Source organism: Anabas testudineus, chromosome 13 (assembly GCF_900324465.2).
Source record: "Anabas testudineus chromosome 13, fAnaTes1.2, whole genome shotgun sequence".
Lineage (NCBI taxonomy): Eukaryota > Metazoa > Chordata > Actinopteri > Anabantiformes > Anabantidae > Anabas > Anabas testudineus.
The window spans coordinates 13,915,166-13,939,939 of NC_046622.1; the positions used below are offsets into that span (position 1 = coordinate 13,915,166).

The window sequence follows — 24,774 nt, forward strand, 5'->3', positions numbered from 1 at the left end:
ACACAATAAAAATAAATAGATCTGAGGAAGTCGGAGGACTGTGAGAGTAAAAGCCTCCCAGAGGACAAAGCTGTGGCTGTGTCACACTTAAACCTGAAACATGCTTGGAAACTCCATTAAGTTATGTGTGGTGATTCAGGGCATTGTGACCACACAAAGTGAAGCCATTGCTAAAGAAGTGTGAAACTCACAAATCTGGTCACAATTTAGCCTAAAAGACATTTCACATATTTCAACTCCACCTACACTTGGCATTAATTATCCCATGAAAATAGAGACTGAAAAGCCTTTGTGTTAAGTTCGTGGTTTTAAATCTCATGCAAACATTTCTTAAATCACACACAACACAGCGAAACCTAAACGTTGTACCTCCAATAGTTTCAGGAAAATCCCATTGCAGTGTGAGATGTGTGTATGGGCTGCGTGGTTATGCTTTACATGTGTCCTGGCCCCCTGTCAGAGCATCATCTAGCTTCTCATTGTGCTGGTCTGAAACTGAACATGCTTTGTGTTTATCCTCCTACACGCAGCCGCAGCAGGGAACCCAGTAAGTTCAAATGAAGCGGAGTTTAGAGAATAAGAACTTCTTTTAGCCAGGATCTGATGACAGCGGGGAATGTATGAGGGAGGAGACATGAAATGTAAATTTGAGACAAAACAGACCACGCCACCACACGCTTGGTCTTGGTAAATACTTTATATGCAATGTTTTCTTGATCTTTGCAAACACTGTATAGAAAACACTTAAGGTAACATTTTTTTGAACATTTAAAGCACATCTGAGCTTTCAGACAGACATGACACAGTAATCTACAGCTTTTATAAACATTCTCGCCCCTCTGGCCTGTCCACACGCACCCCTCACCACACTCCCCACCACATGCAATCCCTTCCAAACACACACTCACACACACACACACACGCTCACAGAAACATGCTCACACAGCCACCGCTATCAGGCTCTCCACTTGTTATTCACAGTAGGCTTTATAACAATGTTTCTGTATCATATGATGGTTCTCAACATGTTTTATTATTTAAAATAGCTTTCAACATTTATGCTGCAATATTTGGAAAGTAATACATTTGTATTTACAATGAGCTTATTGAGCGAGATCCAAATACAATGTGTGTGTACATACATATGTGGAGTCATGCGTATGTATGTTTGTGGTAATCAGAGACATCTGATCACTCTTTTTGAGTCACTGACTGAAGGCCATTTCCCCTGATAGTGTCCAGCCTGTTCAATACAGTTTGTTAGAAAAGAAGAAAAGTGGCGTGGAGCTCTGATAAACTTTGGCCCCACAGTGGAGCGTTAGTTGCTCGCAGAGGCGACGTAGGAGCTGACCAAACTGGTCGCCGACCTACTGCTTTACAGCTTTCTGTGACGGCACGAGTAGATTATGGGAAACTGAAGTAACTGAAGATGGCGTGAGGTGCTCACTGCACGTCAGACTCATACATTCAGGAGAGGACAGGAAGTGTCAGTCGTTATCTTGGACAACTGTGTTTGGAGTCCTATGGCCTCAGTGACTGGCACACTCGGGCTCTCATGCTCATGTTTTATTTCGTACATGATTAAAGTAGAGAAACGTGGCAAATGATCACAGTACCATGTCTGATTTTTTAAAAAGCCTCCTTAAACATCAAAAAATGGATGCTTCTGGGGCAATGAGAAGTCTTCATTCGCAGGTAATTATACAAGAAACCCTCAATCTTCCTCCGCCCTCACCTTTTTCTGTTTCACACACTGAGATGCAAGCACTCACATGTACATTCATATACACAAAGTACAGAAGTAAGCAATTACACCTACACATACAGAAAACTAATTAAAAAGTAACGCACGCACACACGGCCACACATACACACACCAGGACCTGGGTAATTGATGAAACTAATGTGAGAGGAAAGTGAGGCACATAATCTGACAGGCAAAATCCAGCCTGAATTTTGGTATACTCAAAATAGAAGTCAGATGTGGGTGATTAAGGTGTCAGAGACAGGCCCACATTTTCAGCCTACTGAGAACTAATAAAATAACATCTATTTAGCACCTTTATTCTCCAGGTGCATTTAACATACTCTGGATATTTAAGTACCTATTAAATGAGACAGAGTTAGAAGTTCTGGCTCCAAAGTCCACATCCATTGCCATGCCAGCAAATCATTTTGGAGTTGGACTAAGGTACCACAGTGATGATATGAGTAGTGCTTAAAGGCTTAGCTTTTCTTTCACATCCTCATTTGCTATTACCAAGGTCAAAGGCATTATAACAGAGATCCACATAATTAAAACATTTAAAGAATTTATGTGCTCCAGCAGTTTCAGAAACTCTGGGTTGGGACCCAAAATAGCTCACAGGCCTATTTCTGCTGGGTCCCTACATGGCAAGAGTAGCAATAGGTTTTCATGAGCTGGGGTCAGAAGAGGAGGGAGTGCACTTTGTTGTTTCCAAGATGAAAAAGCTTAAGAACCACAAACAGTGTTTCTGAGAGGTGCAGGAGTGATGTTGTTTGAAAATGAATATGTGAATATTGAGTCAATCTCTTGGGCATTTACAGAAGCATTTAAAAAGGCCTCTGTGGCTCTTCGGGGGCCATTTATTCAAAGTGGCAGCACTTTGCTATCCCTGTATGTCAAGGTAGGTCTTTTCTATCTACCTTCCCTTACAGCATTTAAAAGCTACGTCATTATCCTGGGCATGTTGTTTCACAGGGTCAGTACACATTGTTCCAAATTGAAAACAGAAAGAGAGAGTAGGGGAGAATGAGAGAGAGAAGGGAATCTGTCCATCCTTCCATTCACCCCTTGCTTTGCTAGGATGGGGATCAGGAGTTCAAATGACTTTCAGTTCAACCGTCGTCTGGGGTCGAGTCTTCAGGCGTGGATGAGTCCTCTGCAAAGTCATCCGAGGAACCACTCTTGTGGATGCGGCCGTCGCTGCGCATGCTGTGGAATGTCTTGCGGAAAGCCTCCATCATTGAGTGAGCCAGCTTTTTGGCCTCCAACTTGCTCTCACACTCCACCGCGTGGCAGTCCATCTGGAAGGATAGGTCGTCATTGATCTCTCGGTAGATCCAAGCAAATACATTGGGTCTGATGCTGTGGTCAGCTGTGCAGTAGGCGATCCGTGCCACCTGGTAGGTGTCCATGGTTAGTGAGGCCTCGCCGTGTTCGTCCAGGTGGTGAAGACGCACCTGGAAGGGCCGAATTTCTAGCAGAGAACTGCCTGCAGGGAAGGTGCCCTGTTGCTGGGCCCGGGCACGACGCTCCACCAGACCAACTACCGCCGACTCTGTGCAACCAGACAGGAACTGGGTCCCAGAGATAGTCACCTTACCCAGATAGGTCACCTGCAGGAAAGGAGACAAACACAGATCCTCCTGACTCATCTTTTCCACAAGATAACCAATATTAAACATATATATGAGGTTGGCTACAAATACTGTATTGTCAAAGGCAATTTTTCAGCACTTTCAGTACAGAATCACAGCTGCAAATGGAAAAACAACAGAGATTCAGACCAACACAGCTTAAAATGTCAAAAGCTCATATAACTGTTTAAAATACACTGAGTGACTGGGGCCTTGACATACTGAAAGAGTCCTCTTATCGGGATGATATGTGAAACACTTGTCTTTTTCAAGAGCAAAACTAAAAGCAAAAACATGCCGAAATAGAAAATACTATCATAAGACATTGAGACAGTAAAATGCTAACATAACACATAAACTAGCAAATTAGAAGACATCCAACATATCAAATATTCACCCAGACTTTCTCACAAGAGAACACTTAAAAGATGACAAGATTAGTAATATACAGTTACAGTTATAATAGTAAAGAGTAGAGTCTTTCAAAAGCTGGGGGTATTTAACTGAAAATGTCTGGTTACCTTTTGTCACCATCTGGGAATAACCAGAGCACAAGAATATAAAGAGTCAGCAAATCAGTGTAATACTTTGGCTTAAACTCACTCAATGTCTTGTCAGCACTTAAGTTTTAAAGTCTATGCAGAATCTGGCTGAGTCAGGACTAAAATGTATAAATCAATCGTTTTGATGCCAGTTACAATTACAGAGCTCTTCACCAATTACAGCTTGTGGGCAAGAAAGTAACCTTGTGAAAATGAGAGAGGATTTGAGTTATCATTCAATATTAAATGTATTCTATCTAAAGCAGGTGATGAGATTTAGTATTTAGACTGCTGGATTTGTTGGGTAGTTAAGGAATGTGTGTCATCTGCATAGAAATGGAACGGGACACTGTGGTTTGCTTTCACCTGAATGAGGTGAAGAAAATACATTTAGCCTAAAACAACAGCAGGTCAGGAATGAACACACAGGGTTGTTAGACGTCCAACCTCTCGTGAGGTACGAGGGAGTAAAAACATTAACTGTGAAAAACAAGGGTGAATCCATTTCCATTTCAAATAGCCTCAGGCAGTTATCAATATTAAAAACATTACTCCACGAGAGGTACCAGGAGCTAATAAATGTAGAGAAAATTCTACATGGTTCAGTGTGAACTGATTAATTCCGTGTTCAGCAAACATCTTTAGCTTAATTAACCTTACAGACTGGGGTCCCCTGCTCTGTGTAGAGAAAGACGTCTTTTAAGAACAGTGCAGAACAGTTGCAACAAGAGGTTTTTCTAATTTTTGTCAAAACTGTGATAACATGCTGAAGGCTATGTGTGTGTTATTATCCACAGAGACAAAAAACTCTATGTTGAACTGTAGCTGCAACATAGAATACCATAGTAATGACACTGCATACCAGGAGAGCGACAGACTGAAGAGATGAGAGGGATAGGGAGAGAGACAGAGTTAAGAAGTGGAGTTTTCTATGGGAACGTGGCCAATTCAAGAGAATTTAAGAATAATGGCTGACTTGTGCGCTTTCTCTACATGGTATTCTTTATGGGTTTATAAAAATACACAGAGGAGTCTGCTACCAGTCAAACACTCAAAGAGTTTTAACTCCTGTCTGTGTTTATACTAGGGGAATATTCTGCACTTTCAAGAGTTCATTACAGCTGGTTTACATGCTGCACACATTGGACTCATAGCTGCAGATACAGAGTGTAAAGTTGGACCATTTATCGAATATATGGTCTGCATTCATGGCTCACGCACTGCAGGTTAGTCTGTGAAGTCAGCCCAGCAGCTCAACAGATACCAAAACCCTAGGTCTTGTTTTGTCCATAGCATCATCTGATTGCTTCTCTTTCATGAGATTTGATTAGTCTGCTATCATCAAGTCCACCGGCCCTCTCTGTTATGATCTTAACCGAATGGGATCTTTCAGGGCAGGCACATTGAACAGTTAGCCAGTGTCTGTGCACTAGACAGGCAGAATTTACCATCAATGTACAAAATGTAAAAACTAATAAAAGCATCAGTATCACTTAAATGTACTACTATGGCAAATCATGCATCCTTTGCAAACCTAAAGCTGTGGAGTCAGATATACAGAGTGACAGGTATCCTACTAATGCAGCAGACTGCCCCCCAGAACACCCCAATTGTAGGGCAACACAACTTTGATTTCATGGTTTCCTGGAGGAAACTGAGATTCAGACAGTGAAGGCAGCTGCCTCCTCATGCCTGGTTTTCATTAGTGGTGACTGTGGAGTGGGACACGCAGCCTTTGCACCGGATCCATCATTCAGCTGAGTACCACAGGTCTGCAGGAGCAGCCTGGAGGCAGGGCGGTTTGCTAGTTAACCACACTGACACCCTCTCACGGCCAAAAGGCGGTCAGTCACTCAACCAGCCAACAAATCCAAAGAAAATACATCAACCATCCAGCATGCTCCTTGGATGTCAAACAACAATAGTCATTATGGCTTCGATGCCCTGATGCTCTTATTTTGATAATAAGTAACTTATTTAAACTGTGATCATTTTCACTGATTGCTTGCTTCCTAATTGAACAAAGCTTGACTGCTTTGCCAGGTTTACTGTAATTCCCCTAAACAGCTCAGTGTAGGTATGTTTTTATTCCATCTATACATGTCTGCTTCACTGTCTCTCTTTGCTGTTGTGTTAGAAAATGTTGCACTTAATGTGTCTGGTTAAATAATGTCCACGACTTGTGGCAAAGAGCCAATAGAACTCAGATAAGAGTATCTGATGTTCAGACTGAATGGCAAGAATTCACTTTAGTCTATTATGGTTGTTTCTCCAAGGGGAAGTTTGCAGTAATCAGGCAGATTTGGCTGATAAATCCACAACATATAGGTGGTGTTCACTGCACAATAATTACAGAGAGATATAAAGATGGATATAAAATTGTTACAGAAGGAGAAAATGAAAAAGAGCCTAGCATAGTAGGGAGGTCACGAAGAGGGAAAAAGAAAGAAGGCAGGAGGAGCAACAGGTTACAAATGAAAAACAAACACCTTCAGCAGCAGCTTAGGACTCTAGAAAACAAACACTTTGTTGTTAGATGCATACACTGGATTATCTATCAGAGTTTCTTCAAAGTTCAAATGAAACATGCAGCTGAAGAGGAATTAGTTACATAGCTCCAGCAGCAAGAAGAGGGAAAGATAGAAATAAAAAATACCACTACACCACTAAGACTTGGATGTGTTTAGTTTTTTTTTTTTTTTTTTGGTTAGCAGTGCATGAATCACCCATTTCATCCATACTGACATTTTTTTCCCCTTCAGGTCCGAGACAACACTGACTGCATTTACACCTCATAGTAAAATGTGGTCTAATGGTCAATTTAGCATCTGTATAAGGAAAGTCGAATGTTTTCGCATTTACTGTATGAACACCCTGATGCACCGAATGTGAAAGTGAATGTGCAGTTTATAAAGTTTCGCTGTGGATTATGGTGATGGACAAAAAAATGTGAACAAGTTCAACTTTTAGAACTAAAAAAAGGCAGACTTGACCTTTAATAAACAGCACATTCAGATTAATTTATGATGTGCATTAAAAGTATTTTAAATGTGAGGGGAATATACATAGAGATGGTAAACAGTGAAAAATAGACTCGGGCTGCCCCAGACTTTTAAAATATTGTATGTAGGCATGTGGTAGCAAAAAAGACACAGAATAAGAAATCACTTTTAAAAATTGAGAAGCTGCATGATACTTCCTTCTAAAAAAACACTTACTTCTTTTGTTAAAAATAAAGTTTAGTGAAACTAAATCCTCTGATAGAATAATACTCAAAAAAACAAATGCATTATATGCATCATATGGAAAGTCTACGATACAAATCTTTTTGAATATTTTGTCTGGAAAATGACATCGGCTGAAAGATGTCAAGGAGAAATGAGAATGAACACGTTCAAATTGAAAGCAAAACTTTTTATCTAACATCTGACACCAGCTGAATGCCTGAATTAACTGCAGAGCCTTAAAGTAACAACACGAAGTGGTTCTGCGCACAGTCTGTGTGTCTGGACTGGACTGGACTTGACACACGTTAGACGGTGACTTAACACCTACAGTATGTGTGTATCTCTATCGGAGCGCGCGAGTGCATCAGGACGGTTTCCAAACGCACAAATCACAAATTATGATGGGAACAATAAAGAGACGCACTAACTCAAATGATCGTAAATTGTGCAGACAGGAGAAGAGACATGATTCAGGTTGGACTCACTGACAGAGCAGAAATGAGCTATTTCAGGATCCACCGGCCAAACTATTGATGCCTGCATGAGAACTATGTCAGTGTTTGTGCAGCATGAAGCGAACCGCTCTACTTGTAGCTTTCTACAGATCAAACTCAGGATACAATTGATACATCAATCAATCTATCCAAGACCAGCACACATCTGCCGTCTTCTGCTCTGGCAGCCCGCTCACTAGTCGTTTCAGTGCTGGCAAGTCAGGCAAGCAGCTTAAATCATTCCAGAGATCGACAGAGTTCTCCCCTTAGTTTCAACTTTCCATGTGTTTCTCCTCTTTCCCTTAAACTCCATTGTCTCTTCTTTCCTCCATCACACGTCTCGCTCCCTCCCTTTCTATCTTCACATACCCTCTACCGTTCTGTACTCTCGTCCGCAGCTAATTGTTACCAGTTTTATACCGTCAAACTGAAAATACTGACTCCATGCGAAGCAACACACGAACACATATAAAGAATGCTACAGAAGAAAAAGGGAGCAAGGACGGACAGAAAAACAGACGACACACAGACAGCCTGAGGGACGGAGGAAGAAAAACAGATTTGGAAGACTAATTTAAACTACTGCTTTTTCCTGTAACAGAGAAACTCAATCTGTATACCTGCTTTGTAAGAGAACAAAACAAAGTGAGAGTGAAATGGGGGGAGGCATGGTTAAATATTTGCACGTGTGGTGAGACATGTGGACACTATTACTGTCTCTTGGTTTATGGATCTTATTGTTCTTTTCTATTCTCTCAACCGATCATACACTGAGAGACTCCGCTGTGGTCTGCAAGGCAAAGGCCACATGACGTGACAGAGCCATGTGAAGTCATCAATAGGCTGGTTTTTTGGAAGCCTGTCTGCTAGACTCTTTTTCGACCAAGCCAGTTTGAGGATGTTTCTGAGCCAGTTTTTTAAATTTGGACCAGTACTAAAGCCAAACGACCAGCTCTCATGCGGGAAAACTGGTTCCAGAGTGACAACAACTCTGATAATAGGACCAAGAACCTTTCCTGTTAGAAGCCAGAGGTGGGGCAGTCATGACCAACACGACCAACTAAAGCTTTGCTGTGCAGATAAAATAATTTATAGATTTGTTGCATTGTGATTGATACCAGCACAGTTAGTAGACAGCTAAAGGCTAAATCTAAAGACTAACATCCTTATTATCAAATGTAATCACTGTTTATAATGATCACAATCAGCAGCGTAAATGTGTGGGACCAGTATTTATTGCCTCATTTTATGGGATCACAAGGCAAAAAAGTTTGGAAATCACACATGTACAGTAGTTTTTACTGTCTTGGTCCATCTGTGCTTATATGCATGTAAAAAGCATCAAGCATGTTAAACACATATGTACACACAGTATATTATGGCTACTTTGAAATTATAGCTTAATAAAAAAATATAGACTACCATAGCACATGGAGTACGTGTTAGCACAGTCACGACTGCTTTAAATGAAATACATTTAAATGTCATTACCAATGTTTTCTGTGTTTCATGATGAGTGAGGAGAACAGATTTTAACATTTAACATTTTTTTGATGAATCACTGGATGCAAACCCAACAATTCCTGACAAAACCACAACTGTGAGTGGTCATGAGGAAAGAGAGGGAACACACAGGGAAGGGGAGACAAACTTATTGTAGTAAACAGATGGTGAATCGACCGAGAATCTGAGGGAAGATAACTGCATGCAAAGAAAGACAGGAGAAAATGAGGGATACACAGAGGGAGACAGAAATAACATCCGCAGCCCAGCAAGCGAGCCGGTGGGAAGAGAGCGAGGAACTTCCTGGTCCACGCACGCACAACACATATGATCTGTTTGTCTGTCTTTGTCACTGCGAGTCTGTATTTGTGTGTACACAGGCATCCATGTGTGTGTCTACGCGGAGCTGCAGCTGCTGCCGCTAAAGCAACAGCTGGTTCGGCTATCAGCGGAGAAAGGAGGAGAAGAAAAGAGGAGGAGGCATGGGAACAGGAAGGAGAGGAGGAGAGGAGACTTTGAGTAGATACCTGTCCCAATGGAAAAAATGTTTGGAACACGAAATAAGACAAAGACGGGTTGAGATGACAGGAAGAGAGGGTTAGAGGAGAACAAGAAGGCAGGTGTTGAGGAAAGCTGTTCGGTCCTGTTGGACAAAACAAAAAACTACAGACTGTGATGTGAAGGTACAAACAGACACAGCAACACTGCTGGAACTTGTTGTTTCAGCGTCAGGCCTTCTTCCAGACACTAAGCCAAGGACAAACAGGTGGTGCAGACAAAACACACACAGTTTATCACTCAATCTGTGCCTGTTTTCTTGTTTGTCCCCCATGGCATCCTTTTTATTACATCCACATTTTGTGTGTGTGTGTGTTAATTTTTTTTTCCTCCCAAATGGCACGCTGAGACATCAGTGTGACAATACAATGTTTTTGTTCATACGTCACGACTCTTTGGAAACATATCAGTTTGTATCTGGCAGTGAAGAGGAGATCCGGGGTGCCAGATGTACTGGACAATACCAGACATAATAAGTGCCCAAAAGGAACATCAGAATATTTGAACCTTTCAGGTAGTCATGTGGCGTGGTGTGTTCAAAGCCAGGCACTGCTGACATGTTAAGCATATTCATACAACTTTAGGGGGCAAACACCTCCTATTTAACTGCATATTTCTATTTATTGTGACCTCCCAAATAATGATTTCTGTTTTGGCCCCATATTTCTGGTCTTGTTTGCTCCACTGGATAAAAGGAAGTGACAAACAAAAATGATACAGCACATCCTAAAGATAAAACTGCCCCACTGTCGCCGATTATCCTGGGGCTCTCCCTTAGTAGGCCCCTGTGTCTGGATCCTCCGACATGACTGGGAATCCACTACTTTGGGAATGCAGCATTCCTAAGGAGGTTGTTAACATTCCTCTAAACTTACTGAATCAGCACAGTACAGCTGGCTCCACTTGCCATGGCATGCAAAGATGGATGAGTTTTATTTTTTTTTTTAAAGAGGGCTGTGTGTATTTGCTTTTTGCGTACGGTGGTGAGAAAGAGCTGTGTGTGTTTGTCAGCACAAAACAGAGTCTCGAGTGTTTCAATGTAAGTCAACACAGAAGCGCCTCAGTGTATATAAAAGATGCTTTTACAGTCACAGCCTTTAACGTGCAGCTACCATAGGGTAAGATTCGCCATAACATTTTTCTACTCTGAACTACACATGATGTTTTCACTCTTTTGACACTGGGGCCAGTTACTTCTTCAAATTCTGGCTATACCAACACTGACCTGGAGATTTTAACTGGGACTGCAACTGATAATAAAATACAAAAGCCTATTAGTCCCCCTTCTATCAACACTAACGATTTAAATAAAGAAAGAAACTAGTAAACAAACATTAGAGCCATTGTAGGGACTTCTAAAGGCTTAACATCTATTTAGCTACACATTTACCATATACCTTCATATTTCAGTATTTGGAAAAGTCCATTACACTGCCCGTCACCACCTGGATTTAACTAAGCAAATAGCTAAGAGCCTCCCATTAGATAATTACTGCATGGATGCAGGTTATTTAACCCTAACTGATGCAGTGAGTAGCTTCTCATTTCTTAAATAACTATGTCGCAAGACACATCCTGTGGTCGTGGAAAAGATGTTAATCTGTTTCAGAAGAGTCAAATTATTGGCATGAATCAAGCAAAAAAGAAAACATCTAAGGAGATTAATGAAACTACTAAAACTGGGTTAAGAACTGTTCAGTGGTAGAAGGTCATGTGGTCTGATGAGTCCAGATTTACCCTGTTTTAGAGTGATGGGATCATCAGGGTAAGACGAGAGGCAGGTGAAGTGATGTACCCATCATTCTTAAGGCCTACTGTACAAGCCTGTGAGGGCAGTGTTGTGATCTGGGTTTGCTGCAGTTGGTCAGGTCCAGGTTCAGTAACATTATGTGCCCAAAGAATGAGGTCAGCTGACTACCTGAATATACTGAATGACCAGGTTATTCCATCAATGGATTTTTCTTCCTTGATGTTGACATGTTCCAAGACGACAATTCCAGGATTCATCAGGGTCGAATTGTGAAAGAGTGGTTCAGGGAGCATGACACATTATTTTACATATGGATTGACCACCACAGCACAGAATGCAGATCTTAAACCCACTGGGAATCTTTGGGATGTGCTGGAGAACTTTGCGCAGGGGCCCGGACTCTCCTATCATTAATAAAAATCTTGGCAAAACATTAATGCAACTCTGGACGGGAATAAATGCGGCAGAAGCTTATCGAAACGATGCCACAGCAAATGTGTGCTGTAATCAAGTTAAAGGCAGTCTAACAAAATATTTGAGTGTGATTTTTTTTTTCCCCAAACGGTCAGTCTATTTGTCCCTGCTCAACTCTACTGAAAGTAAGTTGAGAATATTCATATTTGAACCTTTTGAACAATTAAAAAAAGGAGACATAATTTGTTCACCACTGGAGCTTGGAGGTGCAGATTTTGTTAACTTTAGACAGCCAAGCTAGTTGTCTCCCAGCTTTTAAGTAATTATTTAAAGCTGAGCTAACATTCAGTTTTCCTGTCTAGCTGAAAAGTGAAAACATACCTTGGAGTTTGATGTTTGGTATTATTTCTTAAAATGAAGAAAATTAATTATAGATTAATTAACAATAAAAAAATAATGGTAGCTTACAGTTTTGTCAGGTTAAGTGATTAAATGTTGCAGTTCTCATGTTTATTTCAAATACAATACAAATACAATCATCTGGCAGCACCTTTGCTTAAATATAGCTTAAATACTGCATTTAGAAAGCAATTTCACTATTCTCAGATCTATCTTAACTTTGAAAAGACGAAAAAGTGGGTCAAAGAGTTTAAGGTGAATTCCTAAATAAAGTGAGTATTCTTTAGTGAGATGTGGAGAGGGATAATACAAAAACAGCCTGGTCACATACACTTGGAAAGTAGGGAGCATATTAAATTCAAAGACAGCTAAATTTCGAGCAGTCCCTAAAGTAATTCCATCATTAGTGTAGTGAGTATGACAGCAGAGCTGGCACATCTATAAGGTGCACTGAACACATTTTCTCAATGGATGTGAAGTGGACTGCTTTGACAGCAGCAGGCCAGGCAGGGCAATGAGAGGTGGCCTTTCATCATTGCTAGCTGTTGGCTTTGGCAGGGGGACAGAAGCCCTCAACCAGCCTTCCTCCCTGCCTGTAAACTGGGAGCACAACTGGGACTGGGAGAGAATGAAGTGAAGGAAAAAGGGGGTGAGAAATGAAAGAGAGGGAATTTAAGACAGTCGGTGAGGACAATAAATGCGATCTTACTGTACTGCAGCATTTAAAAGCCAAGCACGAAGGATGGCAAGGGCTGCAAAAAGGACCACAGTTTTCTCGGTTTTATCCCTAAAAAGAAATATCTCTTCGACGTCGAGCAGAGGTGTTGAAGGAGGTGGGCAGACAGGCAGGTAGTGACTCAGACAGGAAGTTACACAGGCCAAAAGATGCAGGCGGCAAAGCAGACGGACTTGCAAATAAGGAGGTTGCAGACAGATGAGGGAAATTATTTTCTAACATGCTGAATAGCTGTAGTGGTATCCATGGCAACATGGCTTTGGCATGAAAGCGGATGTTGGGATTCACACTAAACAGAGAGTGATCCCAGTGTCTCAATGTGCAGCAGGCGCAGAGGTGAGAGATCAATATTATTCTTGTATCCTGGCGAGGTGCCCTTTACAGTGGGATGCTGATGAGCCAGAAACATTACTTTACCGATTCCCCCATCCAGCGAGACCCAAGTCCAGTAGCTGGCAGAGTGGCATCATGCGTTTAAAAGTGAGTGTTTAGATCTTACTATGAAAAACTTGCTGTGGTCTAATTGTTTCATTTCTTACAATGTAAAGTGAACGGTCCTCTAGACCTGTGTGTCGCTGTGATGGGAAGAGTTTCATGCTCACTAGGTCACACAAACTTCTAAACAATCAAGTCAAATCACAACACAGAAACGTACATCATACCCACATATTCAGTTTCCCTTTGTTTCATTTGTTGAGGAAGCTCAAGATATTTTTAAAAACATGCAACATTATGGAGAAGTATTGAAATGAGGAAGTGTGCTTGTTTTATTTCTGTGAATTATTAGACACACAATTGGACTTTTGTGGAGCAACGCTGGGACTGAGACACAATAATTTGCTACCACTTGAACTACAGTTAAAGTGCTCTCTGGCTGGTCTAACTGTAATGGTTGTTTTTAAAAGACCTGAAAATTGAAACAAGGGAAATTACTTATAGTTAATGATGCATTTACTGTAAGGTTTGACATCTATCTGCTCTCGCCACAGATTCATTCCCTGCATTTAGGCTAAACCTTTAATACCACAGCATTAGTTATTTTTGTAGCATGTTGATATATAACTCCAACAACAGAACTTACTGAGGTCCAAAAAGCACAGGGCAATGTTTGCCACTTTTACGTAGGCAATGGAAAAACTCTGCTTGCGATTGTTTTTATCGCGTGTGTCTCTGCCAGCTGCTCTGCCAGTAAAAGGCCATCGTCCTGACTTTCACTTCATGTTCACATTTAAACGTCAGGAGCTTTTTGCGAAAGTGCTTATGAGGTCTCAGCACTTCTGGCCTCGTAACTATCTTAGGAATGTATTTTTGTTTGAAAACATATAGTGTATATAGTTAAGAGTGTGATAGCTTGTACCTGATAATGTGGGTTTCTGTTAATGCCCATGAACAGTGATCCAACAAACAAAAAACATCAAGCGCTGGGACTCTGTGTTCCACATGTGTGTTTCTTGGCAATCATTTCAAGGGGGGATTATTTTTTCCTCAACATTTTAAGGCAACTGCCAGATATCAAGTGTTTCTTTTAGTTGGGTAAAGTTGGGAAAGCTTCAACTCCCTTTCTGACAACCTTGTTAATGGTGCAACAAAAGTGACCAAAAACAACATTCAAAAAGTACAAAATAAAATCCTCAAAGACACACAGCCACTTGAAGTCATCCTATGTGCCCACAGCTATCCCAGTTTATTTGTTCTGCTTACAGTGTTGTGGCACCAGGCAGGCAAATGCACAAAGACTTGGTTGGAAGTGTTATGTGTAATAACAGTGCATGGCTGCTATTTTAATCTGTAGCCCTGCTTGTTTTCTGTTTTGAAGACAGAGGAAAGAGAACAGGCTCCAAGTCCAACAGCTCATTGGATCTGACACTAAGCAGAGCCAGGGAGGAAAACAAACACATGCATGCACGTGTGGCCAGATACACACATTTAATATTAATTACTAAAGGACATTACGGATATGATTCAGGCACAAAAGCTTCAAAAAATGTTCTGGGATAGAACGTGGCATGGAAATGAATTTAACTTGTGTGCAAGAAGAAAGGGAAAAACTTTTGGATTACGACTCTGTTAACACTATTATAGATTTACTGTTCAGGAACAGAGCTGGATTTGAGGATTATTAGGTTCATGTGATCCTACCTTGTATCCAGCATGAGTCCTGCTCTTTGTGAGCGGTGTGGTGGAGCAGAGCTCGATGGCCTCGGGCTCATGAAAAATCACCGTGGGCAACGGCTCCTTCTTCAGCGTCAGCACATTGAGCTTGGTCTTCAGCATGGTCTGAAAGTGCTGATGGAGGAAGAAAGAAACACACTGTGCTTTAGGCAAACTTGTGGAGGCTCCAACATCATTGGCATTTTAGTTTTTTTTGTCATTTATAAGTGTGTAATACAGAATAAAATATGTTGCCAATCTCAGTTCATCTAATAAACAAATTATAATACATTAAGGTAGGAAAAATGTTGCTCCACTAAACTGTCATTAGTCTAAAATGTTAAAATGCAAATTAAATACATCAGGGTTAAAATGTTGTTCAATACATATTCAAAATAAACCTGTATGAACTTAAAAAAAAAGGAGCTGAATGCTGGAGGAGAGATGGTTTGTTCTGCGAGGAGCAGATGAAGGGAGCTGCCTCCGTCCAAACAAGAGTGGAGGGCTGCCTGCTCTCGTATGACAGTTCATGGCCAGCGCCTCGTGAAGAACCACATGGCCAATCTGACTGTGTGCGTAGCGCCCTGTGGAATTTCTGGGCTTCCTCAAAATCGCCAAGACACAACTGAGCAGCTAATGAAATCAGAACGTCCACAAGTGAGGCAGAAAATACAGCTGTATAGCATGTCTGCTGGGTTAGAGTGTCTGGAGTCTGACCTCAGTTTATTTAAGATTGGAGATTTGAGAGGACCTCTGCATTCTGCATGGTATTTAAATCTAACATTGTAACAGTAATTTACTTGTGTGTTTTTGTTTCAGAAGGCAACGGACTAAATGTAATTACTGTAGCCATGCTTGCCTCAGGGACTAACAAAGAGGCCATGTATAGGGACTGTTATAGTCTCATTTGCATGATTGGTAAAAAACTTCCTCCTTAAGTACAGATTAGTTTCACAAATGCTCCCATTCACTTTTTTCCTTCATTCTTCTTTGGCAATTTAAAACAGTTTTTTCCTTGTTGGACCTGCACAATGTCCTCTTTTTATTTTTTATGCAAAAGATGTTCAGCATTTTTAGGTGATGAAAACATTGAATCCTGCCAATACAAGATCATCAGTCATCACAGTCGGTTTGACCAAGCCAAGAGGAACATCCTCCATCAACTTCAAGAAACACATTTGGAGTCTATTTTCTACAGTAAACATGAATTCAAACAGTAAATACTGTACATATATCACACATATTGAAAATAGTCTTACATAATTCCTAATAAATGACTGCTGGCTGCAAAACAACATATTTATATAGCGTTAAAATAACATTGCTCTGGTTTTCTAACTGACTAACTGTCTTTGCTCATGGATTAGACTATTTAGATTTGTGGCTCCAAGTTGCAAGTGCTGCGTTCATGAGAACTGTCGTCCAACTAACAGGTCTAGTCCCGTCATGATGCTCTATAGTACAGCATACAACTTGTTGGAGAAGAGACAGGACCACTGGGACCATGGTGGAACTTCATGTTTATGAAAGGAATAATAAATGGGGGGGAGCTGTCAGGAGAGAGGGACGTAACACAAGAAAAAAAACTAAACCAAGGAGCAGATGAAGGAGAAAAGAAGAATAAAGGAAGATGGAGCTGTGAAAGTAAAGCCACATGTGTGTAAACGCTCGCTGACCTCCGCGTCAGCACTTTACAGCTTCCTGACAGCGGCTCGCATTCCTGTGGTTGGCCCCGGTACGGAGCGAGACGAGGGGTGGGGGGTATGTGGTGGACTCCCCAACTCTTTAACCCCCCCCCCCACCAGGAGAAACAGGCCTGAGCAGTGGGCTGCTTGTGGAGTTATGCTGGAATTCCACTGATAATATTTTCACTGAATTTGAAAGGTTTTTATTTCTCACGTCCCAGCAGTCTGCACATCAAGTTACTGCTTTTATTGATTCTATTTCTGAGTTTATTTCTTTGGGCTCGGTTGATTTAGAGCTGGTTACAAGACAAGAGTCTGTCTACACGTCAGAGCTATACAATGGGTGCTGTCACAAGCAATCCTCAAATCCACCAAAAAATGGTCCTCACTCAGGATTATGAAAAACAGAGAGGTACTGACACTGACCCTAAGCAATTAGTCCGGAGCCTGAGCTCCATTTATACTACAAATGATGGATTTTTGTGAAATCCACGTGTTGAATAATTATATGATTTTCACTTTCAATTACATTTATGTTACACTCCCACTGTGCACAAAATACTATCAGTGTAGTTGAAATTCAAATATTTAATGATAAATCAAATCACGCAGCATCATCTCCAACATGTTGGATAAGTAAAGACTTCCCAAAAACACAAGCGTAAGAAACCTTGAAAGCAGATTAATCTTTATAAAAACTGACAAGAGAGTGCAAGAAGCTCCACACTTAGAGCAAGTAGTAAGATGTCAGTGATGTGTCTCAGTGACCCAAGTGAGGTCTTCTGGAGGTTTAGTCATGTCTACTGGTGACCAGTTTCACTACTCATCCAAGAAGCTTCTTGGTTTCATTCGTTTCACCCAACCTGGCTTGGTTTTCAAGTTCTCAACAGTAACCCCTGGGCTTTCAGGGTACCATCTGGATTGTTTGATTGCCCCAAAATGTCTTTGTAAGTGTTGATTTGCATTTTCTACTTCAGTCAGCGAAGCACGTGCCTGCTTTGATGGATTACTGAAATATGACAACTCCTTTCACAGCTGCGTATTTTACCATTTTAGAAAGGAAACCTGTAACAGACTGTTCAGTTGTACTGCCAACATATACTGTAATATGAAGAAACTGGGCTACATTGTAGAAACCATTTTAGCAGAGTGCAAACTACTTAAATTCTTCATTTAAACAAAAACTGACAACTGTAAAGGTGATGAAGGTGACTTAGTTCTTGTATTTTTAGATTCACGTACATTTGGAGCTGTCTAACTACCCAACTTGTCATCTGGTTATGTTCTACAAATTAAGCAGCATGATTGGGACGTTAAAGGCATCACCACTGACTCACTTATACCTGTAGCTATGTGATTAATGTGTGTTTATACTGCAAAGAAGATATATTAATAGGGATCGAGGTCTTATATTACCAAAACGTCTACAGTGACAGTTCCTTTATTTATATATCATGGACCTTAAAGTACCTATTTAACTAAATCCATTATTACCAATAAACCTGAGTGTGAGAGAACTACTGTACTAACTACTACAGAAGATGACCAATGTTAAATCTGTGACTTTGCTGTGGCTAACGCAACACGAATGATGCTCTACAGGTATCGAGACAGGTTATCGAGACAAATAGATGTGCTAATTATTTAAGTAATTGCGCATTTACAAATTTGCAACTCTAGGAGACAACTTGAACAATCATTTACATGAGAAATCAAGCAGACTGGATTTGAAGCGTGTCTTGTGCTCAGTGTCTCATGCAGTGATGAGCTTAACAGGTCACAGATGGTAATTTAAACTTTTGGCCCCCTAAGGCAGCATTCTTACAGGTCACCCCATAACAGATTTAAAGCAGGCCTCTGCCACACCCATCAAGACACACCAAACAGGAGTTATAAGGATGTGATCATGACAAGACAGCAGAGAACAGCTGGAAAGGACTTCTAGAAGTGTGGATAATCAAAATGGATATGGACGACAGTAGGACATCAGGTTAACCAATATGCTATCTCTCCAAGTAAAGTCCTCACTTTGAGGCTTTACAAACCTGGCATCATTTTGTAATGGCAACCAGCTATGTCCTGCCTATGTTTGTACCTCAGATGCTATTTATACACCAACACCTCCTTCCTGCTGTGACCATACTGAAGGAATACGTTGTGGGTCACAGGTAAAGCAACAGGAGGAGGTCTGTCTGACATGTGGTGGCAGTTACTTCGTAAAGCCAAAGCTGGGCTTCTCCTGTTCCCTGCATGGCAACGACTGGGCAGTGTAACTTTCTAAGCTCTCCCTCTATGTGTTTACAGCCTCTCCCTCTGATCCTTGGACAGTTTATGAGAGGAAATATGTCTGAACAGGCTCAACCTCGAGAGGACTGTGGGAGGTCCCTACGTAGAAGAAAACCTGTTTTTCTTCACCCTGATTGGAGCATGAGGCCGCGTGGGAGACAGAAGGTCAGTAATCGGATGTTGTGATTGGTGGGTTCGTTCTGTGGGAGGAAGTGGATACTAAAGTACCCAAACCTCAGAGCCAGGGGGTGGCAATCTGTGGTTGACAGTAAAAACATCAACAACTCTTTAACCTAAACAATGAACCCAGCACAACATCTTAAATAGTCTACACAGATCCAGGACACGCAATAAGGACCTGCTGCTGACAAAAACAGTGTATACTGGCAAGAAAATTGTCATTTTCCCTTTATCCAACTGTGAGGAGCAGGTAGAACACACTGTACAGTTATATAAAATATCTCCTAGTCATCAGGATTAAAAGCCTACTTCTCATTGGCTTTAGAGAGCTGTCATTCATCACAGACAATCTCCAACATCACTGAGTCTTCACTGTTGTGCTCAGTTCAGAACTTGGTGATAACCAGACAAAATTTGTATGAATTTTTGTGCCTCTGTAAACTGGAACTTACTCCCACAGCACACACAATAACAACAAAGTAAAGACTGTATGGAAAATATTCATTCATCAAACGTGAAGAGCCAAACTAGTGCCAAATGCCATTTGTTCATAAAGCAAATGTTTGCTGACAGTGGAAAAAAAAAAAACAGTCAAGGGAATCGTGGGAATTTTGTGCCAGTTTGCTGGAGGGCTCCTTCTGCCACCATGGCCAGTCTCAACAGCATAACTGTGGTCACAAATCAACCTCAGACAGACAAAGAGACAGACCGACTTACAAACAAATAAATGCAGACGGAGATGGCCACAGTAGCAAGTTGCGCAGACAGATTCCGACCACGTTTGACCTCAGTCAGCCAATCTGTACTGTCAGGTCCACAACTTTTTATGTGCTCAGTCCTGTTTGTCAGTGTCAGACAATATAAAGTGTCAAAAAATGGAAACCGTGGCTAAAGAAAGAACTGCTGACACAGGGAAAAATGCCTGGTAGCCTTGGGAACACTAAAAAAGGAAGTTGTTGTTGTGTGTGTGTGTGTGTGTGTGAATGCTTAACCTGCCTCCCAAATGAGTGTCCACATACATGTGCACATTCATGCCCAGACCACTGAATGTTGTGCAATATGTTGTTGGACTAGCATGACCTCTGCTTGAGGAGGAAGGGGTCTGAAACGGATCGAGGGATGTGGTCAGCAAGACGTAGGAGGAGAGGAGGTAGGATAGGGAAGTGGACACAGAGAGAAAAACTGACGGAGGGAGAGGAAAACAGGGCGGCACAATGCACCAACGCACATTTGGTGCAAGAACGTTTCTGATTTTCAGTGTGAAAGCAGCGAGTCATTGCTGATGCCACGACCTGTATCTGCTCAACCCCCCCCCCCCCCCCCCCCCCCCCACCACCACCACCTCTATCTATCTCTGTGTTTTTTTTTTCCCTCCTCTTCCCGCCTGAGCGTGAGACAAAAATGCAGCAAGACATCAGGTGCTGCCATGGCAACAGAGGACAGCACAAGTGAGAATAATATGGACAGATGCCACGGTGAATGAAAACAACAAAACAGGAGATAATAAACACTAGCATGGTCTAGATGAGCAATCTGATGGAGCCGGCTCCAGAAAACTTCACCATTACGGCCTCAAAAAAAAAAAAGAAACCAAAACATACCCGTCTTAAGGATGATCATCGCCATGGTTACGAAGCCGGTGATGGCAATTGGGTTGTTCTGTCACTTTTATACGGTTATTTTTTGTTCTTTTAGCTATTTTGACTGCAGCGTGTGAACGTAATGAGGACACCGAACTCACGTGGCGAGGCCCTTTAAGAAGTACCTGCCTGTAGTTTTACATGTGCAGATTAGTGATCACACTGATCCCGATGTCAAAACCTTAAAATCCTATTTGATGATTCACACAGAAAGGATGCAACCTATCTTGACCTACTGCGTCCACCACCACATCATATAAGAAATCAGTGCTGACGCATGATGCTGAAGGATATGGTAAAGGTATTCATAAGCAACGGACAGACACACGTACAGTATATAGTCATGACCACTACATGTGTGAATGGACTGGGGACTTCAGGAGGCAGGTATGACTATGATGTGACTGTTCAGCATCTGGTCATAAATAAAAATGGCTTTTTTAAATGCAATGACAGGAAAAAAACACACTCATTGAGCATGACACGGAAGCCCAGTGACCCAGATCAGTCCAGGTGTTTCCAGGTGTTTCCCAAAATCACTTCAACCACCTTAATCAATAGCAGCTCGTTACGTAAGTGCGCGGTTGCTAGGCGACACGTGAGTGGTGGTCGTTCATGGTTACAGGTCGGATGGGGGTGGGGGGGGTGGCTGGGATACAGATGTGTGTGCATGGGATAAATTGGCAAGTTCACATCTGGGTGGAGAACAAACACCGGAACTGTCGACTTGAAACTAATTCGTGATTCCTTGTTGTTGACTCCGGGACAGAAGAGGAGGCGATTGTGCAAGTTCACTTGGCAGCGAGTCCACAAGCCGACATCTGGAGAGCATTACGTCTGCAGGCTCGGTGCACGGCTTGCCCCTGGATATCAAACTACGTGTCATTAACGGTGCCCCCCCCCCCCCCCAACAGCCTCCCATTTCTTAACACGTCACAGGCGGCAGGTTAGTGTACGGAGCCCGGTTTGGAGCGATTCACACAGGAATGAAGGGGAAAATTGAGATGAAGCTCTGATGTGGCAACAGTGAGGAAAAATAGAGGGACAACAGGAGGAGGAGGAGGAGGAGGAGGAGGAGGCCTGCACTGAAGGTAGAGAGCTGCACGACACAGGCCCGAGGGTCAAACGAGCCGCTTCATACCCTGCAGGAAGATGCCTGTCATCCGACATCTGAGGCAAATCTCCAGCGGTGGATTTGCACAGGAATGCAGCGGAGGTGCAATCAGTCGCAGCGGTGCCTCCGGCTTGCGTAACGTGAATTGGTGCATTGAAACACAGGCAGCATCGTGGATCACACTGACATATTGGCAGAAAATGATTTTGGTTTGACTACACGGAGCTGGTTCCGCGCATTTCACACCTCACGACGGTGCGCGCTAAACATCTGTATGAAGCCACGGCGGGTCTCTCCAAGGCTGGACCCGCGCACAGCACGGCGTGTTTCACTAACTGTGTCCACGGCTCCAGTGTCTTTCTTTCTTTTTTATTTATTTTTTTTGTTTTTGTTTTTTGCTGCTGCCCGGTCGATAGTAAGCGTTTCGCATTCTCCTGTATCCTACCTGCAGTCGCTCCGACGCGGGTTGCCACATGTTAGCAGAATCACAGGCTCTCCGTCTTTGCAGCTTGTTCCCCTTTCGCAGCCCGGCTCACATCTGCTCGCTCTCACGCCGCGACTCTCCGTCCTCCTTCAGTCTGGACTGGTCGGGAATGAAGGATGTGTTGCTCCGCCTGGCTGTAGTTAGCAGTCTGGCCAGCAGGTGGAGGTACCTGTCGGCTCCTGGTGCGGCGTTCAGATGCTTTAGGAAATTGTGGCTTCTACCAGACAGATGACAGACTGTAGGTGCATCTCAAGTCTCTTTTAAGAGCTTGCTCGACCCGGAAGTTATCCCTGTCCTCCATGTTGAAGATCTGCACATGTACATAACAATAATAAAACATAAAAATAAACTACTGCTGAAATGCATTCATGAAATGATCAAATAAATCTCTTTTTAATAAAAATGTCCACCTTGATGTATTTTACATCGTATGTCTTCTCCAGGAATGTTTTCAGATAAAGTGAGATGAACATGCTGCTGCAAAAAACATACACCTTAACCAGATCTCATATCTATTTAATGTAAATAAAACATAATAAACCAGACATCAAAAGACACCCATAATTTTAGGTTGGCACCATTATAAAGAGAGCTTCGGTGTGTCAGCAGCTTAGTCATCAAACCAGAGGAGGAATGTTAAAGTGGAAATGATTAAATAAAAACCTAGCATGAATGCCGTGGCATTATTTCAGTGGCTAGTGTCAATAAAAACGTGGTTAGTTTGAAGTCCTGTTCTCATAATTCCCAAGTTTCAAAGGCAGCCGAGGACAAAGTCTGTAGTGATTTGCTGCACTCGTGCCCACACATTTTGATCTAATCTTCTCACCATTCAGACTTCCTGGCTGTTTGGTACTCAAAATGATTAGGCAGTTTTTTTTTTATTCTCAAAGTGAGGTCTGGGAATCCATTTAACACGCTTCATTGCTTTGTGGGAAATGTTAAATAGGTTAATTGTATTGCTGCCAAAATGGTGTACATATTTAACTATTGGGCAGTAATTCTGTATTTTACACAACTACTTCGAGCACAATGGAAAAATATGGATCTCAGGTTGTCAAGGTGGAGACTGTGAAGAAGGCTCAGAATCTCTTACAAATAATGTGCTGTGGGACTCCGGTCAAACCAAAAAGCAAACACCCTAACCCTCCAGGGCAAACAGAGGACAAAGATCAAGTCTTCAAAGCAGACCATAAGCTATGTAGGTGTGTTGAGCGTCATGACTCTGCAGTCACAGTCTGTATTTATTATTTCTATGAGGAACATCTGGATAAAGACTGGGGTCAGAGGGGGTGAGAATATTACCAACACTCAATAAAGGACGTTGATGGACTCAGTCTGGTGGGTATGACCTTGGAACATTACAGAAAAACAGATGCTGGGGAGAATTTGCATCTTCTAGTCTTGATGGGATCCATGTTTTTAAAGAAGTCACACCATTTAAATTCAAAATATACCACATCATGCAACTGTGCCACCATCTAATCATGACTTAGTTGCTAAGTGCGGCTGGTTAGTGTAGTGGTAAGATCACCACCTTCCATGTGGGAAAGAGGTTCGAATCCCAGCTGTGGCCTACTTCCAGTAGGGGTCCTTAGGCAAGACCTCCTTACCCTACCCTTGTAAGTCGCTTTGGATAAAAGCGTCTGCTAAGTGACTAAAATTAAATGTTAAATATATGCACAAAGTAAGTGAAACATCCAGCTTCTGAAGTCATTAAACACCAACTGGAGTCAGATGTTAGCAAACCTGGAGTTCAATCAATGAAATGAGAATGAAGGTGTGGTCAAGACCTACCTTGACTTATAAAAACAAACAGAGTAAGCAAAATCAGCTGATGTGAGGCACGCCTAGAAAAAAACACATCTCATAAGACCTATGAAAAATAGTTGTTGATTTGCATGCAGCTGGAAAGAGAAACAGAGCAATCTCAAAGAGTTTAGATCATCCCACAGTCAGACAAAGAAGTGGGCGCCCAGCCATGATTACTCTGAAAGCACAATGCAAAACGATTACTGAGGTGAAAAAGACCCATAGACAGAGTAACAGTTTAAGATTTGATGGATTGATTGGAGCTGGTTAACATCTCTGTTTGTGAGTCAGCCATATGCAAAACACTGAACAGACATGATATCCATGGCAAGGCACCCCAGAGGAGGTCATTGCTCTCCAAACAAAACACTGCAGCACGCCTAAAATTTGCTGAAAACCGACTTGACACTGCACAACACTG

General features: G+C 42.0%; 1 protein-coding gene across 1 annotated transcript; it reads right to left on the bottom strand.

The window, feature by feature from the left end:
- Nucleotides 1-687: 687 nt before the first annotated feature.
- Nucleotides 688-22,869, bottom strand: pid1 (phosphotyrosine interaction domain containing 1). Its single transcript, XM_026378764.1, has 3 exons — nt 22,506-22,869; nt 15,144-15,290; nt 688-3,360 (listed from the first exon to the last, which is right to left on the bottom strand). Exons 1-3 carry the CDS (start codon nt 22,533-22,535, stop codon nt 2,860-2,862), a joined length of 678 nt encoding a protein of 225 aa, XP_026234549.1. The 5' UTR covers nt 22,536-22,869; the 3' UTR covers nt 688-2,859.
- Between the last annotated feature and the right edge of the window lie 1,905 nt (nt 22,870-24,774).

Bases quoted from the DNA above. Each gene is read 5' to 3' on its own strand.
- pid1 (XM_026378764.1), bottom strand. From the start codon at position 22,535: ATGTGGCAACCCGCGTCGGAGCGACTGCAG. The intron at 15,291-22,505 runs GTAGGATACAGG...TTCCTCCATCAG, and splicing joins CCGCGTCGGAGCGACTGCAG to CACTTTCAGACCATGCTGAA. The intron at 3,361-15,143 runs GTAGGATCACAT...CCTTTCCTGCAG, and splicing joins GGACTCATGCTGGATACAAG to GTGACCTATCTGGGTAAGGT.